The 16917-nt window shown below is 39.0% G+C and overlaps 1 protein-coding gene across 2 annotated transcripts in view; it reads right to left on the bottom strand.

Annotated features, from left to right (window-relative positions):
* Window positions 1–1142: 1142 nt before the first annotated feature.
* COL21A1 (collagen type XXI alpha 1 chain) overlaps window positions 1143–16917 on the bottom strand; it is a 203008-nt gene continuing 187233 nt past the window's right edge. For both annotated transcript variants that reach the window (XM_082347146.1, XM_082347145.1), the window contains one exon: window positions 1143–15927. In XM_082347146.1, the coding sequence (XP_082203272.1) occupies window positions 15740–15927 (188 nt within the window). In that variant the 3' untranslated portion in view covers window positions 1143–15739. The remainder of the gene's footprint in view (window positions 15928–16917) is intronic.

The following is a 16917-nucleotide window of genomic DNA, read 5'->3' as shown; positions in this document are numbered from 1 at the left end:
ATGTTTATTAGAATACACATTCGGGAGTATACAGTAGATTTCTAAACTCAGCAAGAAATTTATTTCTCTGTCGCCTGGTAACAGTCTGGCCATGAATGGTCCAAAGCTGGTATGAAGAATCTGTTTCACCAAGTCATCTATTGGTCTGCTGTCTCTAGCATACTGGCCTGATCTACATAGTCTGAGGACTTGCGATTATGTCCACATTCCAAGAAACAGGATAGAGGAAGGTGACAGAGAGGGCAAGTTCTCCCCCTGTGTGAGCACAACCTATAAATAGCCCCTAGTCACTTCTGAGCACATCCCAGGGGGCAGAGCTTGGTCACATGGCCACACAGAACCACAAGAAGGGCTGTGGAATATAGTGGACATTTATGCATTTATGAAGCACCTACTTAGTTACTATACTAAGCCCTTGATGTAGAGTTTTGTTTTTTTCTTTTAATCATCACAAGGAAGGTCCATATTACAATTGGTTTGTCTGGAGTCACAAAGTTGAAAAATTAGTACGAGCACTCAAGTTCCCTGATTCCTGGTTCTCTTCCCTTTTTGCTCTAGCCCACATTGGTGGCAATGTGATGATTTTGGAGCCTAGGGCAGAAGAGGTGTATACACACACTACGATGTAATCTCAAGTTCCAGGAAATCCAACATGAAGTTAGAACACCATTTTAGATGTCTTTAGCCTATTCCATTGAGAAGAATAATATAAATGGAAGGTCCTTGATCTACAAATGATGTTTAGCCTGAAGATTTTTGCAACTAAATTCCACACGAGGGAATGAGCATCTCTAAGTTTCAGGACCAGCTGCTGACTGGATGATGCCAACTAAATCATTATGAAAATGCAATTGTGCATTTTCAGTCTCTGTCTTGGGCTTTCTCTACAACACAAGACCCTTTAACAAACTCCCTGCTGAGAACCTTGACCCCAAAGATTTCCCACCTCGGTGCAAATCAAGTTTCCCTTTAAGCAGCTCTTTCCATTGTTGATTAGTGAGACGTTTAACAATGGCAACAAATATTTTATTAGCATCATGATACAGAAAGAACAGTGGTACAGAAAGTCATTTGTGGGAAGCATGGTACAGCTTAGGAGTTGAATTGGGACAAAGATGACAGTTTATAAAAGTGATGTTGGATTTTAAATATCTTAAAAAAAAAAAAAAAAAAAGCCTTGAGCAACAGCAGTTTACTAAGCTTGCAACTTTAATAAGGACAGAAAATTTAGCCAAACATCAAGGGTCAAAAACTCACCTGGGGAAGGTTGGTAAAAGAGAAATGGAAAGCTCATGGTTCTGAGTAAGAAAGGTGATGTTACAAACACGTTCAGAAGCAAATCATCCTGGTGACAGAGCTCTATCATCTTAGGTGCCTTCAGATGTAGAAATGCGTCATACTTCCCAGCGGCTCCTTTCTCTACTTTTAAAAAGAGAAGAGAGAAAGGAGTGGCAAAGTGCTAGCAAGTTGGTACAAATTCCTTTCCAGGGAAGGAACTGTCTCCTCTGACATCTCATTGTACTTGGATGGCCCTTAACTCTCATGGCAGAAGGGAATGTATGTAACTAGAAGCAAAGACAAGACTTCTCCTGCTGTAGCTACTCATCATTCCACTTCATGGGAGCAATTCCTTCTTTTGCAACCCTTTCCCCTCAAGTAGCAATTATCAAAAGTGGTGAGCGGGGTTAGAAATTCTACCAGGGACACGAAGGGCTTGATCTGAGCACAAAAGCATGGAATATCTCCCGCCCCCTGGCTTCTCCGAGTTTACTAGCCTCTCATGCAAGATGCAGAAATAGACTGAGGAGATTTTGTGGTCTCTAACACAGATCCAAAAGCGTTTTGAGGAGGGGGAAAAAATTGGACGATTTTGTCATGAGCAAAGCACACTGGAAATTTTCAGATACACAAATGACTACACAAAAATCCTTGCCTACTGTGGTTTTACATTTTGATCTAAAACGTAAGTTCAGAATTCATCTTCAGAGGATGGACATGATCTTCATCCCATCCTTCCACCCCAAAAGCTCTTCAGTGGAGAGCAGCTGTGTGGGCAAAGGGTGAAGTGGCTGAAGCTGAGATGCTGTGACATTATCGAGATGTTTCTTATTCCAGTGCCTCCTTTCTTTTGAGGAAATAAGAGACCCCCTTCTCTGTCAATGACTAGATGAATCATTTTGTCTGGAAGAAACATCTCCCCTCCCGCACAAACACAAAAAAAGAGGGAGAAGGGGGTGGGGAGGAAGCTGTGGGGGCGGGCTTGTCTCAGGGGAAACACACCTGGTTAGTCTCTGCCACCTGGCCCAGGTAGGGGTGGAGTGGCCAGAGGGCAGCCAGGGCCAGCTGGCCCCTCTTCTGGTCTCGCAGGCAACTCCTGGCAGCCTTAAAAATCTTAAGTTCTTGGTTATTTTGGAGGCAATGCTTTTGAAGGCCATGGCGATGCGGATACTCAAAGTGAACCTGGTTGAGAGACCTCCCACGCTGTTTGCACATCTGTCTTCTGTGGCAGGAAATCTTCTGGACTTTGCACCACGCCTGCGCAGCAGCGGGGATTTCTGTCTCAGCTGAGCTGGCAGCCCCGGCTCATCTCCCCAGTCATCTCGTTGGGTTCCATGGGCTGGGGATTTTTATATTACGTGTAAAGTGCAGTGAGCACAGGTAGCCTCTGAAAACTCCTTTCCTTCTGCTCTTCCTCCTTCCCTCCCTCCCTTCCTCCCTTCCTTCCTTCCTTCCTTCCTTCCTTCCTTCCTTCCTTTCTCCTTCCTTCCTTCTTCCCCCCACCCCCCACCCAGTCATTTTCTTGGCATCCACCCCGTGAGGTTGGAGCATCTCTAATTGGTCTGTGGTTTCAGGTTCATTCAGGTTCCCTCTGGCAAACCTGATACATAGATTTCTGGGTTTAAACTTGAAGCTGAACTTGTTGAAGGAGCTCCCAACAGGCCCCTGCCAGCCTTGGCTGTTGTCAGAGGGAGAGGGTGGGGTCACACCACAGGGCAAATCCTGCTGGTCACTCACCTGTCTCAGCTGCCCTTGGTGAGGTTACCTCGGTGAGGTTACCCTTGCCAATGTTCTTGAGAAATCAGGGGCTGCCCACATGGGTCTCCTCTTCAGCAGATAGCGTAGCTGAGAGGCACTGCAGCATGTTGGACTCACTGTTGACCTTGGAGTCGTGTCCCAGGGTCATCTTAAAATTTGAAAAAACTGGTGAAAAACTTGGTCCAAATCACCTTAAAAGAAAATCACTTCCAAAGCCCACCTGATGAACTCATCTTCATAATGGAGTCAAAACAATGTACTAGCAAACTAAATTTAAAAAATGAGAAAAATAAAAATAAAAGATAAAGGAAAAAATGAGAAAAAGAACAAAGAAAAAAATTTTTTTAATTAAGAATAGAAGAATAAAGTGAGGAGAAAAAAAAGAGTAAAGGAAAAACACAAACTAATAATAATAAAACAGACAAGAAACCCACCATGCCAAGGAGGAGAAAAGCTGACTTGAATCAAAGTCCCTCAGGTCATCAAAAACCAGTTAGAAGGATCACACACGTAGGCCCAACCACGGCCTTAAAACAGGGCCTTGGAATTCCATAACAATGGTCTAGAAAGGAACAGGGAATGGACCTTTCAAGCCTGGGATAATCCACAATGGTTTTCTCATATTTTGGTCTCAAGGACACTTTACTCTTAAAAAATCAAGGATCTCAAAGATTTTTTGGTTTATGTGGGTTGTAGATATCAGTATCTCCTTTATTGGGAATTAAAACCTATAGGATGCTTCAGTGGCCTTTTCATTTCTAGATTGAAAATCTGTAATAATTTTTGGCTCTCAAAGAGCTCATGATATCTATACTTAAAATTTTCCATTTTTTTCTCTGTAAACTCTGAGGGATTGGTGTCAAAATGATGCCAACATTTAACTGGCATCATGATGCCATATGAGAATGTTCTGTTGCAGAAGGTGCATGACTGACATCCATAAAGCTGAAGGAAAGACAGCTTTCATCATAGTTTCATTTTTTATTTACAGATTTGCCAGTTGCCTTGGAATAGATTACTCCTTTTCAAGGGCCAAAGAACACGCTATGTATGTACGTTTCAGTATCTTTAAATATAGAGTTTACAGCTGTAAGTTGGGAAAGCAAGTCTTCTACACTTTCTTCTTTAAATGTACAATCCATCATGCCCCACATCCCTTTTATTCAGCATGGGTAGCAGGGTCATGGACATGGCACCAGTACCTCAAGGGAGAGAACCAAGATGCTCCTACATGATTTTTTTTGCAACTGTTTATTGATGTATAATCTAGATTCAGAAAGGTGCACAAATCATCAGTACAGCTTGATAGCTGTTCACACATTGAACTCCCTATTCAACCAGCATCCAGATCAAGAAATAGAAATAGAATGATACCAGCTCCCCAGCTTCCCCCAGCCTCCTTCTCAGTCACATCCTCCCCAAGAGTATCTACCATGCTGTTAACAGAATAGATGATTAATTTTTAAACTTTACACAAATAGAATCACACAGCATTAAGTCCTTTGTGTCTGTTTCCTTTGCTCAATATTTTTGTGAGATTTAGCTATACTGTTTACTTGGCTATTCTAAATGCTGTGTAGTAGCCCATTTTGTGACTGTAATGCAATTTGCTTATCTATTCAACTGTTCCTGGGCATTTGAGTGGTTCTCAGTTTGAAGATATTAAGAATAATACTGCTCTAAACATTCTTGTCCAGCTCTTTCAGTTTGCACATCTGTTCTTTTTTGTTGTATATATACCTAGCAATGGATTTGCTAGTTTATAAGGATGCATATTTTTAATTTTAATAGATACCACAGTTTATACCAATTTAAACACCCAACACCAGTGTGTGAGTTGTTTCCTCTCTAATACCTAGTATTGCCTGCCTTTCTAATTTTAACCTTTCTGCATATGTGTCCTGATGTAGCATTGTGGTTTTAATTTGCATTTCTCTGATGTCTAATGAAGCAGAGCATCTTTGCATATTCTAATTGACCATTTCCTCTCTGTAAAGGGCCTGTTCAAATCTTTTGCCCATTTTTGTGTTGAGTTGCCTGCCTTGTTTTCCCTCTTGCCTTGGAAATGTTCTTTATATGCATTGGATATGCACTCTTTGTCGGATGTAATCTTGCATGCATTTCCTCTCCTCCCCACCCATCCCTGGTGACTCTTCAATGCCACCTCCCACTATTTCATCTGTTACCTGCTCCCGTTCAGCCACTGGACTTCCTGTTTCTGGAATATGACAGGCCCACCTCCACCTCAGGGCTCTGCACTAACCCCTCCTTCTGCCCGGAACATCCTTCCCCAGAGATCCACACAGCTCCTTTCTTCAAATCTTTGCTTCAAGTTCGCCTTAGTGAGGCCTCCCTGATCTCCCTACTTGGTCTTGGAACACCTCTTACCCATCCCATCACCCCCATTCATTGCCTTTTACTTTTTAAAAAAGCTTTGTATTATAGAAATTTTCAAACATATACAAAATGAGGAGGAATAGTATAAATACTCTCCCTCATGCATCTGTTATCCAACATCAATAATTACCAACTCTTATAATTCTTTTTTATTTATCCATAAATACTTCAGCTTGCATTTTTAAATAAGTACTTAAAAAAAAATCAAAGACACCAGGACATCACCAAATTTAACACATCAACAGTATTGTGTAATACCAGTCTGTATTCAAATTTACCAGTTGTCTCAAAGACGTTTTGTTTCAGTTATGTTTGAATAAAGGTCCAAACAAGGTTTGAAAAAGTAATCAATGACTACTTCTTTACCAGTTATTCTAGGCTTCAAGCTCTATTCATTGTATCTTTTAATTTTATTTCAAAAACCTGGGGATTATATGCATTTCAGAGGAATTGTGAGTACATGTTCTGGGAAAGCAGAAGCCAAAGTAAAAATTAGTTCCAAATATGATCTTTCTTCAATATCATGATTATCCAGACTATTTATTGGAATGCAGAGCTACAGATGATGTACCAAGATTCTCAATTCTTGAAAATCCAAGTGAAAAAATAATTGTAATCCCCAGAGTGGATAGCTTCAAAGTTCATACAAATGTGCTACAGTGTGAAAAATATGTCAATAAAAATAATCAAATATGCTCTAATCTTCATATTAAGAAAGAACAGTATAATGAAGTTCACAATTGGGAAACATGACTATTTCAAGAAATTAACTTGCATGCATTAAAAGATATGTATTAAATTCTTATTGTTCAAATCCAAGGTCTACATTATGTGCATCTATTCAAAGGCTATTAAAACTAATAAAATGTTTATTGATATTGCCTTAGACAGCCTTAAATATAGATTTATGCAAGATTTTTAAAGATTATTTTGATATGGGCACAGAGTAAGGCAGCAGAGATAAGAAGAAAGAAAGTACATTGCACTGAGAACTAAGAGATCAAAGCGTTGGTATATTCTCTATTTTTAACCAGATACTTTATATTCGTGACGTTGACAATTTTTTGCCTCAGTATCCTTCTCTAAAATGAGTTTAAAATCCTCACCCTATTGTTTTCATAGGGGGCAAGCTTTCTTTGTAAAGAAGACTTCTCTAAAGATACCAGTAACATTTTCCTTCCAAACGTACTGTCTTTTTGACAAGCTGTTTTCAACAAATACAAGTGTTTTCTAACTTACTCCTTTTCTTTCCTTTTCTTTACAAAAACTATAGACACGCACATTTAATTTTGAATTGAAAAGAAAATCTCGTAATGTTGAGTTTTCAGTACATGGTGCGTTTGGTGGCTATAAACATTGAGGGAAACATGGCCTTCCACATTGGAGTAAGGTCATTCTTTCCAGCCGCGGCCACATCCAAGTGGATTTCACCATTCTCTCCACACACCAATTGAAATACAGTGTTGTGAAGTTGCAGCAACTTTAGAGATACCCAGTGTCCTCATTTCAGAGTTCAGCCAGCTCCCTTGCTCTTTACTGAAATTCACAAACAGGATGGTACTTCACTTGACTTTTGAAAATACTTCCATATAAATGTTTCTCTCTCCCTTCTTCCTTTCACAGTCAATTTTCTCTCTTCTCCTAATACCTAAGAGAAATGAAAGCATCTCCATCCAGACTTGTAAATGAATATTCATAGCAATGTGACTCAGAAGAGTCCCACACTGGAAATAACCCAACTTTCTATAAACAGGTGAATGAATAATTGAAATGTAGTCATACAAAGCAATACCATTCAGCAACAAAAAAGGGAATAAACTATTGGTAGATATAGCATCATTGATGAATCTCAAAAATGTTATGCTTAATGAAAGAAGCCAGAAACAAAAGAATATGTAGTGTATGATTCCGTGTATATGGAACTCTAGAAAAGAAAATTCTCAATCAATAGTGTCAGAAAGCAGATCAGGGGTTAATGCAGCTGGAAGAGGGGTAAATTATCTAGAGAAAGGCTCAAGAAAATGTTTTGGGGGTGATGAAAATGTTCTATAGCTTAACTGTGGTGATGGTTTTACAGGCACATACATTTGTCAAAACCTATCAAAATATAGACTTAAAAACAGATGTATTTTATTGTATGTAAATTATCCCTCAATCAAGTTGTTTTTAAAGTTAGCCTATTATATTTATTAAATACATACAGTAAACAAAATCAAGTTTTAGTTTATATTTTAGACTTTAGGAAGAAAAGGAGAGAAACGAGAAAGGCAGGAGATAAAAAAAATAGAATACAGATCAATTTCAGGCAGTTTTGAAATTGTGAAATGAGGGGAGAGTGAAATAGTTATTTGATTTGTTTATTTTTATTTGAAGATCTTTTGTGTACTCAGAAATACAAAACCATTGCAATTATTTTTGCCCTCAGAATTTTCTTTCCCCTGAGTAATATTATGCACAAATTTCATTTCATAGGCATTTATGCAGATTTTCATATAAATACATATATTTGGGAAATAATGTTTCTTTGCCAATTTCCAACACAGAAATTAGATAATACTAGGCATAAAAAGTTATGTGGTTAAATACTTTTTTTAAATTTCCATGCCTAAAGACCAGTATCTCTAAATTCAATAAGCTCTTCTAATTTCATCAGCAGTTGGTCTTGTGGAATTCAGAATTTGGCCAAGAAAGCCACATTATTCCACTGACAATTAGATAATGTGGTCACGTCCTTAGAAAGCACCAACATTAAACTTCAGAAAAAATGAAACTGGAAATTATGATTTTCCTTAACAGCATGTGTATTTTTTTCCTATTATCCACCGCCCCCTCCTTTTCCCCAAGCTGACTAATTTTCTATCTAGTGTTCAATATTTTCAAATGCCTCTAGTTTCAAGGCATTTAATTAGCTTGAATGCTTAAAATTCTTCAAAGCCTCATTTTCCTATTGACTTTAAAACAATATGGGATTTGGGTATGTTAACAAAGACATCACAGTGTTTTTTGCTTTTCACAAAATTTAAAATGGAAAAAAATATGTTCGAGTACATTTTTTGTTATCTAGATACAGCAAGTTTCACTCAAATAATAAAAACCAGTTTCACCAGAAGCACAGAAGAAAGTAAGTACTCTACTTCTAAGGAGTTATTTAATGAATGAATTGAATGAGTAAATAGATGAAATAGGAGAAATAGTGGCAATTATCAACAACAATGAGGTTTGATTCCACACAATCTTAGTCAAGTCAGATGCATTTATTCAGGAAAAAATGTTATCACCTCTTCCAGGAACTGTGCAGCATTGCCCATTGGCACTGCTGACAAGGGACCACAGAAGCCACAATCTGGACTGCAGGCAGCCTGTTTAGTTAGTGTAAAAGAGAGCAGTTCCCTAGTTGGCTAGGGTAACAGGGGTGTTACCAATGGTTTTGCTGGCATTAAAGTAGCAAGGGTGAAAAACAGGAATTCTGTTCTACACATTCACAGTTGCGTGATGGCAGGTTATTCCTAGGAAGCCTGTTTCATAAGCCCTCACCTCCTTGGGGTCACCGAGGACATGGTGGGTAGATTCTGGGAGTTTTCCATGATTTTAGTAGGACTAATACTGAAACCAAGCAGGACCCTCTGGGGCTCCTGGGCACAGAAGCTTTTCTGTGCCCCCCATTTTGTGTTCCCAGAGAATAGGCTTCAGCCTCCATGACCTTCCCTGAGTTCCAAAGGACAGATTCAAAGAGTTGCTAATCAGGGAAGGGAGGGGATGCAGAAACAAGGGAGGAGCAGTCAAGAAACCATAGTGCAGCCTTGGAGCAGGGTTCTGGTTCCACCTTAAGGGATACACATAATAATATCTTTGAGCTCTTCTGCAGAACTAAAGCCCCCACCAAATGGAAGATGTTAACTACTTGATTCCAGAAAGAAGGTCACAGTTTGATAACCTCAAGGACCACAGCTCATCAGGAGACCTCCTGAGGCCAGATTTAAGGAATACAGGCCCTGCACACACCCTGATCCTTATCAGCAACCCCGCCCTTGAACCATTGCTATTAAACTCCTCACCAAATCCCCCCCAGGTTGGGACACACAGTTTCTGAGGGCACCAGACCGTTGTGTCCCCCTTTGCCTGGCAAATCAATAAAGCTATTCTTTCCTACTTCACCCAAAACTCTTTGATTTCAATTCGGCACTGGCACACAGAGGCCAAGTTTTTGTCATCAATATGTTGATGTTCTTTTCCCCTATCCCCTCTGCCTCTGTCTTATCCTTTTATCCCCAGGGCCACTGCAATGGTATTTAATTAGCTTTTCCACTTCCAATCTGGTCTGGTTTCATCTATTCTCACTGCAGCCAGGGTGATTTATCTGCAATGCACACCTCTTCCTGCTATTTCTTCATTACAATCTTGAAAGATTCTTTGGTATCTGCCTTCTCCTTCTCCAACCCTTTTCCCATTCCCTATATCTCTACTCTTATCTCTTGCCACCCTCAACACCAGCTTTCCAAAACCTAAAAATATAGAATGACTATAACTCCCATGGAGCTGTGTTCTCTGGTTGGAAGCCTCCAAGGCAAGGCAGTGATCCCAGAATATCTGGTGGAACCCCAGCAAGGGAATTTTTTAAAGCTCTCCTGGTGATTCTAATGTACAGCCATGGTTAAAAAACACAGTAACTTAAACCCTTTGTTTTAAAGATTAAAAAAACAAATTCAGGGAAGTTATCAGATTTATCCAAGGTCACATATCACAGACCACTCTTTAACTTTTTTTTTTCTTTTGTCAAAAGATTTATTTCAAAATTTCACTTTAAATTACAATGTATAAGATCTATAGATACTTTTCAAATTTGATTTAATATTATTTTGAAATGGCAACTGAACTGGGGACACGATGGAAAAACCTTGTTGCTGCTTGTCATTCTCGCTTATTCAGAATGACACTCCAGTCAGCTACTTCAAGTTGTCTTTTTGAAATCTATTTACTCAAAATTTCTCTGTGAAACCTACCTTGGGGAAGGCAGAACCCAGACATAATTTAGTGAGTAGGAACAGTGACGTTCCTTATTTCAAATGTGTTATGCGGGGCAAAATAATATTCTCTATGTAGCTTTAAAGATAAAATTTTGTTAAAACCTTTGCAGCTCCATTTTACTAAAGTACAGGTTTATACCTGGTCTTTGTAAACTACAGACAGACTGTTCATTTGAATTTCCCTCTGTCTCCCCATCACGCCTCAGAGCCTTCGAAGATTAGGCTCTCAGTGTCTCAGCCACAGAGTGGGTACTTTGCTGTGTTGACAGCTTACACCATGTACTGTACCAGACCATAGGATGTGTGGTTTGACTCTTCACTGTAATCTCTGTATAACGATAAGGACAGTTTTCTGCCTGCCTCAGACACAACACAGCTGAATAGCAGCTAAGGGGCCGGATCTACAACTGAGGAATCCCAGGATCGAGCTTCAGAACCGCTCCCTGACAATAAAGTTACCACTCTGAAGCTATAATCAAAGGTCCTAGCCAGAGCACTTTAAGTCAATAAACTAAATAATACCAAGGTAAAGCAGATAGGCAAGGTATCAAAATATAAACGGCTTCATGAACTCTGGCTTAGGTGTTCAATTTATAAAAAACTTGTGATTTTTCTCTCCTTTGGAATAATTAAGGTTTTAAGGATATAAATCTAACTATGCTTACAAAACCGAGAAAATGCTCAGGCTAAATATACACAGTGATAGTTTATATGATTAATATAATGAGAGGAAGTTATCATAGCTTATTTCTGTGTATGTGGGTATATATGTATTTTGCTGCCCTCTACTGGGGATAAAAAGAATGATCTGCAGCTCCATCTCAATTGAAAATCTCTTCATGATGGAAATGAAATAATTACCTGGTAAAGTTTTAAGAACCAAGGATAAAATACAGTTGATATAAATACAGCTAATAGAATAAAAGACAGATAAAATAACTAAAGACTATAAACCTCAGGGGTTTGTTGATTTTTTTTCCCCCTAAATTGTTCCCACTTTACGTTTTAGACCAGGATGAATCAAAATCTGGTCGAGAGCCTTTACTGAGAATTGTTGTTACCCTTAAGACTGAGAGTTTCATTCTTAATGGGAATGAATCAAATTAACTTTATCAGTGTTAGTTGTACAAATATAAAATGTTTTGAATAAGTTTTTAAAATATTTCATCTCAAAATTTGCTAATCTCACATTTTCTGTGTGGCTCTGGTAGATGATCAGACTTTATTCTATGGATTAATTTTTTTGTTTTATCTCATTGAATCCTCATAATCCTAATCCTTACTATTAGGTGAGTACTATTAATATTCCTTATTTAATATATGAAGAGACTTAGGCACAAAAAGATAAATACACTTTCTGAAGGCTCCTACTGGAAAAAAACAGTGGGAATTTGAACACAGGCAACCTCACTATGGAAGCCATGCCCTTGTAACTACGCTAAAAGGCCTTGCATGTAAGATGCTGGTACACCATTATGGTCAAAATGTATTTGCAGGACAAAACCATTCACCTATTCATTCTTAAACATCAGTGTTTTATGAGTTAGTCTCGAATTTGTACAAGGCAAAAATATGTTAGGACATATATACCATGATAAATTACAGAAATATTTCAACTTGAGGTACCAATTTTAAAAGCAGATACTGAAAGTAAATACGATTTATATTCCCTAGTGATTCCTCTGTGCATTGGTGGCTAATCGAATCTTGGAGACAGAGTTTTGGGTGAAGTAGAAAAGAATTGCTTTATTGCTTTTCCAGGCAAAGGGGGACACAACAGGCTCATGCCCTGAAAAACTATGTGTCCCAACCTGGGAGGATTTGGTGAGGAGTTTTATAACAGTGATTCAAAGGTGGGGTTGCTGATAAGATTAGGGTGTGTGCAAGCCCTGCACTCCTTTAATCTGGCCAGGTGATCTCCTAATCTTGATGAGCTTCTCTGGTTCCTTTAATCTGGCCTCATGTGGTTTCTTGGCTGCTCTTCCCTTGTCTCTGCATCTCCCTCCTTTCCCTGATTAGCAACTGCTAGAATCTGCCCTTTGGGACTCAGGGAAGGTTGTGGAGGCTGGAAGCTGTTCCCTACAAACAAGAAACAAGGAACACGGAAAGGCTTCCGTGCCCAGAAGCCCCACAGAGTCCTACTCGGTTTCACTAGGTTTTGTTCTCAGTTCTCCAGGCCATTTCTAATCCCCTAGACTTTGCTCATTTTTATTCCCTTGACATGACTTGGAGGACTGCTAATGCCTCCTGGCCTTTCAAATCTCAGTTTATAACTATTGCTTTAGGGAAGCTTTCCCCACGCTCATCTGTTTTACGACTTGGGCTCCCACACAAAACACCACACATGGGGTGGCCTACACAAGAGAAATGGATTTGCTTTTAGTTCTAGAGGCCAGAAGTGCAACATCAGGGTGGGTGATCTTCCTGGCTCTTTTTCTTTTTTTAATGCAATTTAAAAAAATTGAAGTATAGTTGATTTGCAAGGTTGTGTTAGTTTCAGGTGTACAGCAAAGTGATTCAGCTATGCATATGAATCTATTCTTTTTCAGATTCTTTTCCATTATAGGTTATTACAGGATATTGAATATAGTTCCCTGTACGATACAGGACGGCCTTGTTTGTTATCTATTTTATATACAGTCGTACGTGTATATGTTACTCCCAAACTCCTAATTTATCCCTCCTCCCACCTTTCCACTTTGGTAACCATAAGTTTGTTTTCTATGTCTGTGAATCTATTTCTCTTTTGAAATAAGTTCATTTGTATCATTTTTGTCTTTCTCTGTCTGGCTTACTTCACTTAGTATGATAATTCCTGGCTCTTAAATCATCACCTTATCACTGTGTGCTCACATGGTCTTTTGTCATATGTGTGCATGTGGAGAAAAAGGGATTTCCTTCTTCCTCCTTTTATAAAGCCACCAATCATATAGGATTAGTACGCCATCCTTACAACCTTATTTAACCTTAATCAGAGTCTAAAAGCCCTACCTCCAAACAGGGTCCCATGAGGGTTAAGGCTTCAATATATGAATTTGGGAGGAACACAATTTAGTCCATAGCATCACCCTATACATTTCTATAGCACTTTCTCCTTTCTTAGAATGTATAGCAATCACCTGTTTTCCTATCTGTGCCTCATTAGACATGAGTGTCCTCAGGCCAGACCACATGACTATGTCACCATTGTATCCCTGGCCCAGTCCCAGGCATTACATGGCCATGTGAAACAGAGCAGGACCCTGTGGGGTTCCTGGGCATGGAAGCCTTTCTGTTCCCCATCTCTTGTTTGTAGGGAATAGACTCCAGCCTCCATGACCTTCCCTGAGTTCCAAAGGGCAGGTTCAAACAGTTGCTAATCAGGGAAGGGAGGGGGATGCAGAGACAAGGGAGGAGCAGTCAAGAAACCGATAGTGCAGCCTTGGGGCAGGGTCCAAGTTCCACCTTAAGAGATACACATAACAATGTCTTTGAGCTCTTTACAGAACTAAAACTCCCAATAAATGGGATATGTCAGCATTCTTCATTCCAGAGAAGACCCCCTGAGGCCAGATTAAAGGAACCAGAGAAGCTCATCAAGAGGCCAGATTAAAGGAGTGTAGGCCCTGCACACACCCTAATCTTCTCAGCAACCCCATCTTTGAGTCATTGCTATAAAACTCCTCACTAAATCCTCCCAAGTTGGGACACATAGTTTTTCAGGGCATGAGCCTGTTGTGTCCCCTTTTGCCTGGCAAAGCAATAAAGCTATTTTTTTCTACTTCACCCAAAACTCTGTCTCTGAGATTCGATTTGGCACTGGTGCATAGAGACCAAGTTTTTGGCATCACATGTGCTCAAAGCTGGTCGAATGAACAAGGGGCAGAAGGAAGTTCCTATTCTGCCCCTTCACCAGGTCTACCAGGAAATGCTGTAACTATCAGGGGGAGTAGGTTGGTCAGGTCTAACAGATATCTGGGGCTTTGCTGGAGACAGAACATCAAAACAAGCCTTAAGCTAATTCAGCTGCTGAATGTATGGGCTTCAGTCACCTCCAAGGTTCTCATCAAAGTCACAGAAGGACACGTCATCAGTTAGGCTAAACTCTGATTACCAGCCATTCCTGGGCCAGGAAGCAGACGCTGTACCCATCCAGGTGAGTAGCACACAACCCAATTTCTAAGTTCTTATTATGTATGAATCAGTGATTTAAAAATAGGGTAAATAATTTAATAAATTTTACCCATTGAATAAATGACCATGTCAAATGGATAATATACTCAAGAATCAGTGAAAATTAAGTATAAAAAAAAGACACTGCATTCAGGCCTGTACAAAACTTTATTGTACTTTGAATAATAAGCAAAGTAACAAAATTTAGAGCACGATAAAGGATGGAATATCTCAAATTATGTTCCTTACAAAAGCATTAAGTACAGTACACAAAGACTGTTTATAATATTTTAAAGTCTGCTAAAAATATCAAGACATCCTAGGATTTGTGGAGTTACTTTCCTGTCAACTAGAGCATTGATTCCCACTAGCTTTGCTACAATAAAAGTTAACATATATGAATGTACACATGTAATAACTGAAATGGAAAATGAAGGCATGCAACAAACATTCCAATTACTAAGCAAGTATGAAGAAGAAAGTCTTTTTGGTATTTCTGAACTTACAATTCCTTTGAACATATCGACCAGGTCCAGTGAAACTTTTTTTCCAGAATGTTCAGAGGTGATATTCAAAACACTGAACAACCAACAGTCCATCACCCCTATCTGGTAAGCACAGATACTGGAGTAAGTGCTGATATGGCAATACGGTCTGTTCCCAAACTGTGTATCAGCCCTGATCTCATCTCCCATGTCCAGATGCACGTGTGGACTGATGTAGAAGTGTGAGCTATGAGCTATGAAACATGAAATTCACACAGACAGGAAGTTGAACTCAAATACTCTGCTGCATGGAGGCTGAATGTGAAATTTTTCACAGTGACTGAAATTGACTGGCTGACAGGCAATGGTGGTTTTTTATATTTGACTTTGATTAAAATGAATGGACTTACAAGAAACCCTTGAGATTTAGTTAATGCTACTAATCTAAAGGCTCTGAAGAACTGAGGAGCCTTTAAAATCAGTATATGTGACCTTTTCTATATTTTTCCTTAAGGAAAAAAACAATAATAAAAACACCGAGGTACATGAGTTTCTTTTCAAGGGATTATTGTTGTTATCTTCCTGAGATGCAAAGACCACAAAAGAAGAGCACCATGCCTAGGCTGTTGAATGAGGCATCAGACACTAATAGTTTGGTCCTTTTCTAAAGGGATCTCTTCTGACAATGACACTAAAACACAGTGATGGATCACAGATGCCCGGGGGTCCTGGCTGCCCTTGGATTCCAGGTTTTCCGTGGTCTCCGTCTTTGCCGGGGAGACCTGGGTCTCCTGGAGGACCTTCTTTGCTTATTCCAGGGGGACCCTCTGGACCTAGGATGAGACATTAACAATATATGAACAGAGGAGTTTGGTTTTGTTGCTGACACAGCTGAATCTGCAAAACATGTAAACTGGTAAAAAGACTCCCTTGAAAATTTTACATATTTGCACTAATGTGAAAAGAGGAGGTATCCTCTTGCTAATTCTATACACCTTCCATTTTGAAAAGAACTATCCAAAAGTAATTTTTGTAAAACTAGGCCAAGCTATGTTAATATGCAATCATGCTGCTGCTGAAGACACAGAGCTAACATTCTAATATTTCAATTTGTGGATTGTCCAAACTATTTCTTCCTCTCAGCTTATCTTTTGCCAATATTATTATAAATTAGTAGGTAATATATCAGTAAGTTAAAACTCTAATAAACTCACTTTTGTGCCATATTTGTAGTCAAAATGACTATTTCCACTATATACATATATATATATTTTTTAGTTTCCACAATGAAATACATTGTCATTACCATAGTATACTAGTAATCAATACACAGAGGTATTATAACACTAATTTGTGAACCATAACTTAGTTCAATGAGCATGTTCAAAAAAAGAAAAACTAACTCAAGATATTGGTCTTTTAAAGTTGATGACCCAAAATAACAAAAACAAAATATTTAGGTTTGGGGATGGAGCAGAGTGGACTGGGGCACTTTCTACCACTAATACTTCCTGCTACTACTACTAATAAACATTTATTCAGCACTAAACTACAATTGTAGGTATTGTTCAAAATGCTTTACATACAAAGTATTAAATCATTTGATCCACCCAAAAGCCTCGAGCAGTAATAACATCTAAAATAATAATGATAGTACACATTTATTGAAAACATAACTTTTTCATGCACTGTTCTGAAAGCACGACATGTATTAATTCATTTAATCTTCCACCAATGTCATGATGCAAAAGACACCTCATCACTATTTTACAAATGAGGAAACTGACACATGGAGAAGTTAAATAATGCAGCTAGCAGAGGCT

Source organism: Balaenoptera borealis, assembly GCF_965194805.1.
Source record: "Balaenoptera borealis genome assembly, chromosome: 12".
NCBI classification, from domain to species: Eukaryota; Metazoa; Chordata; class Mammalia; order Artiodactyla; family Balaenopteridae; genus Balaenoptera; species Balaenoptera borealis.
This window is presented reverse-complemented; position numbering and strand designations above follow the sequence as displayed.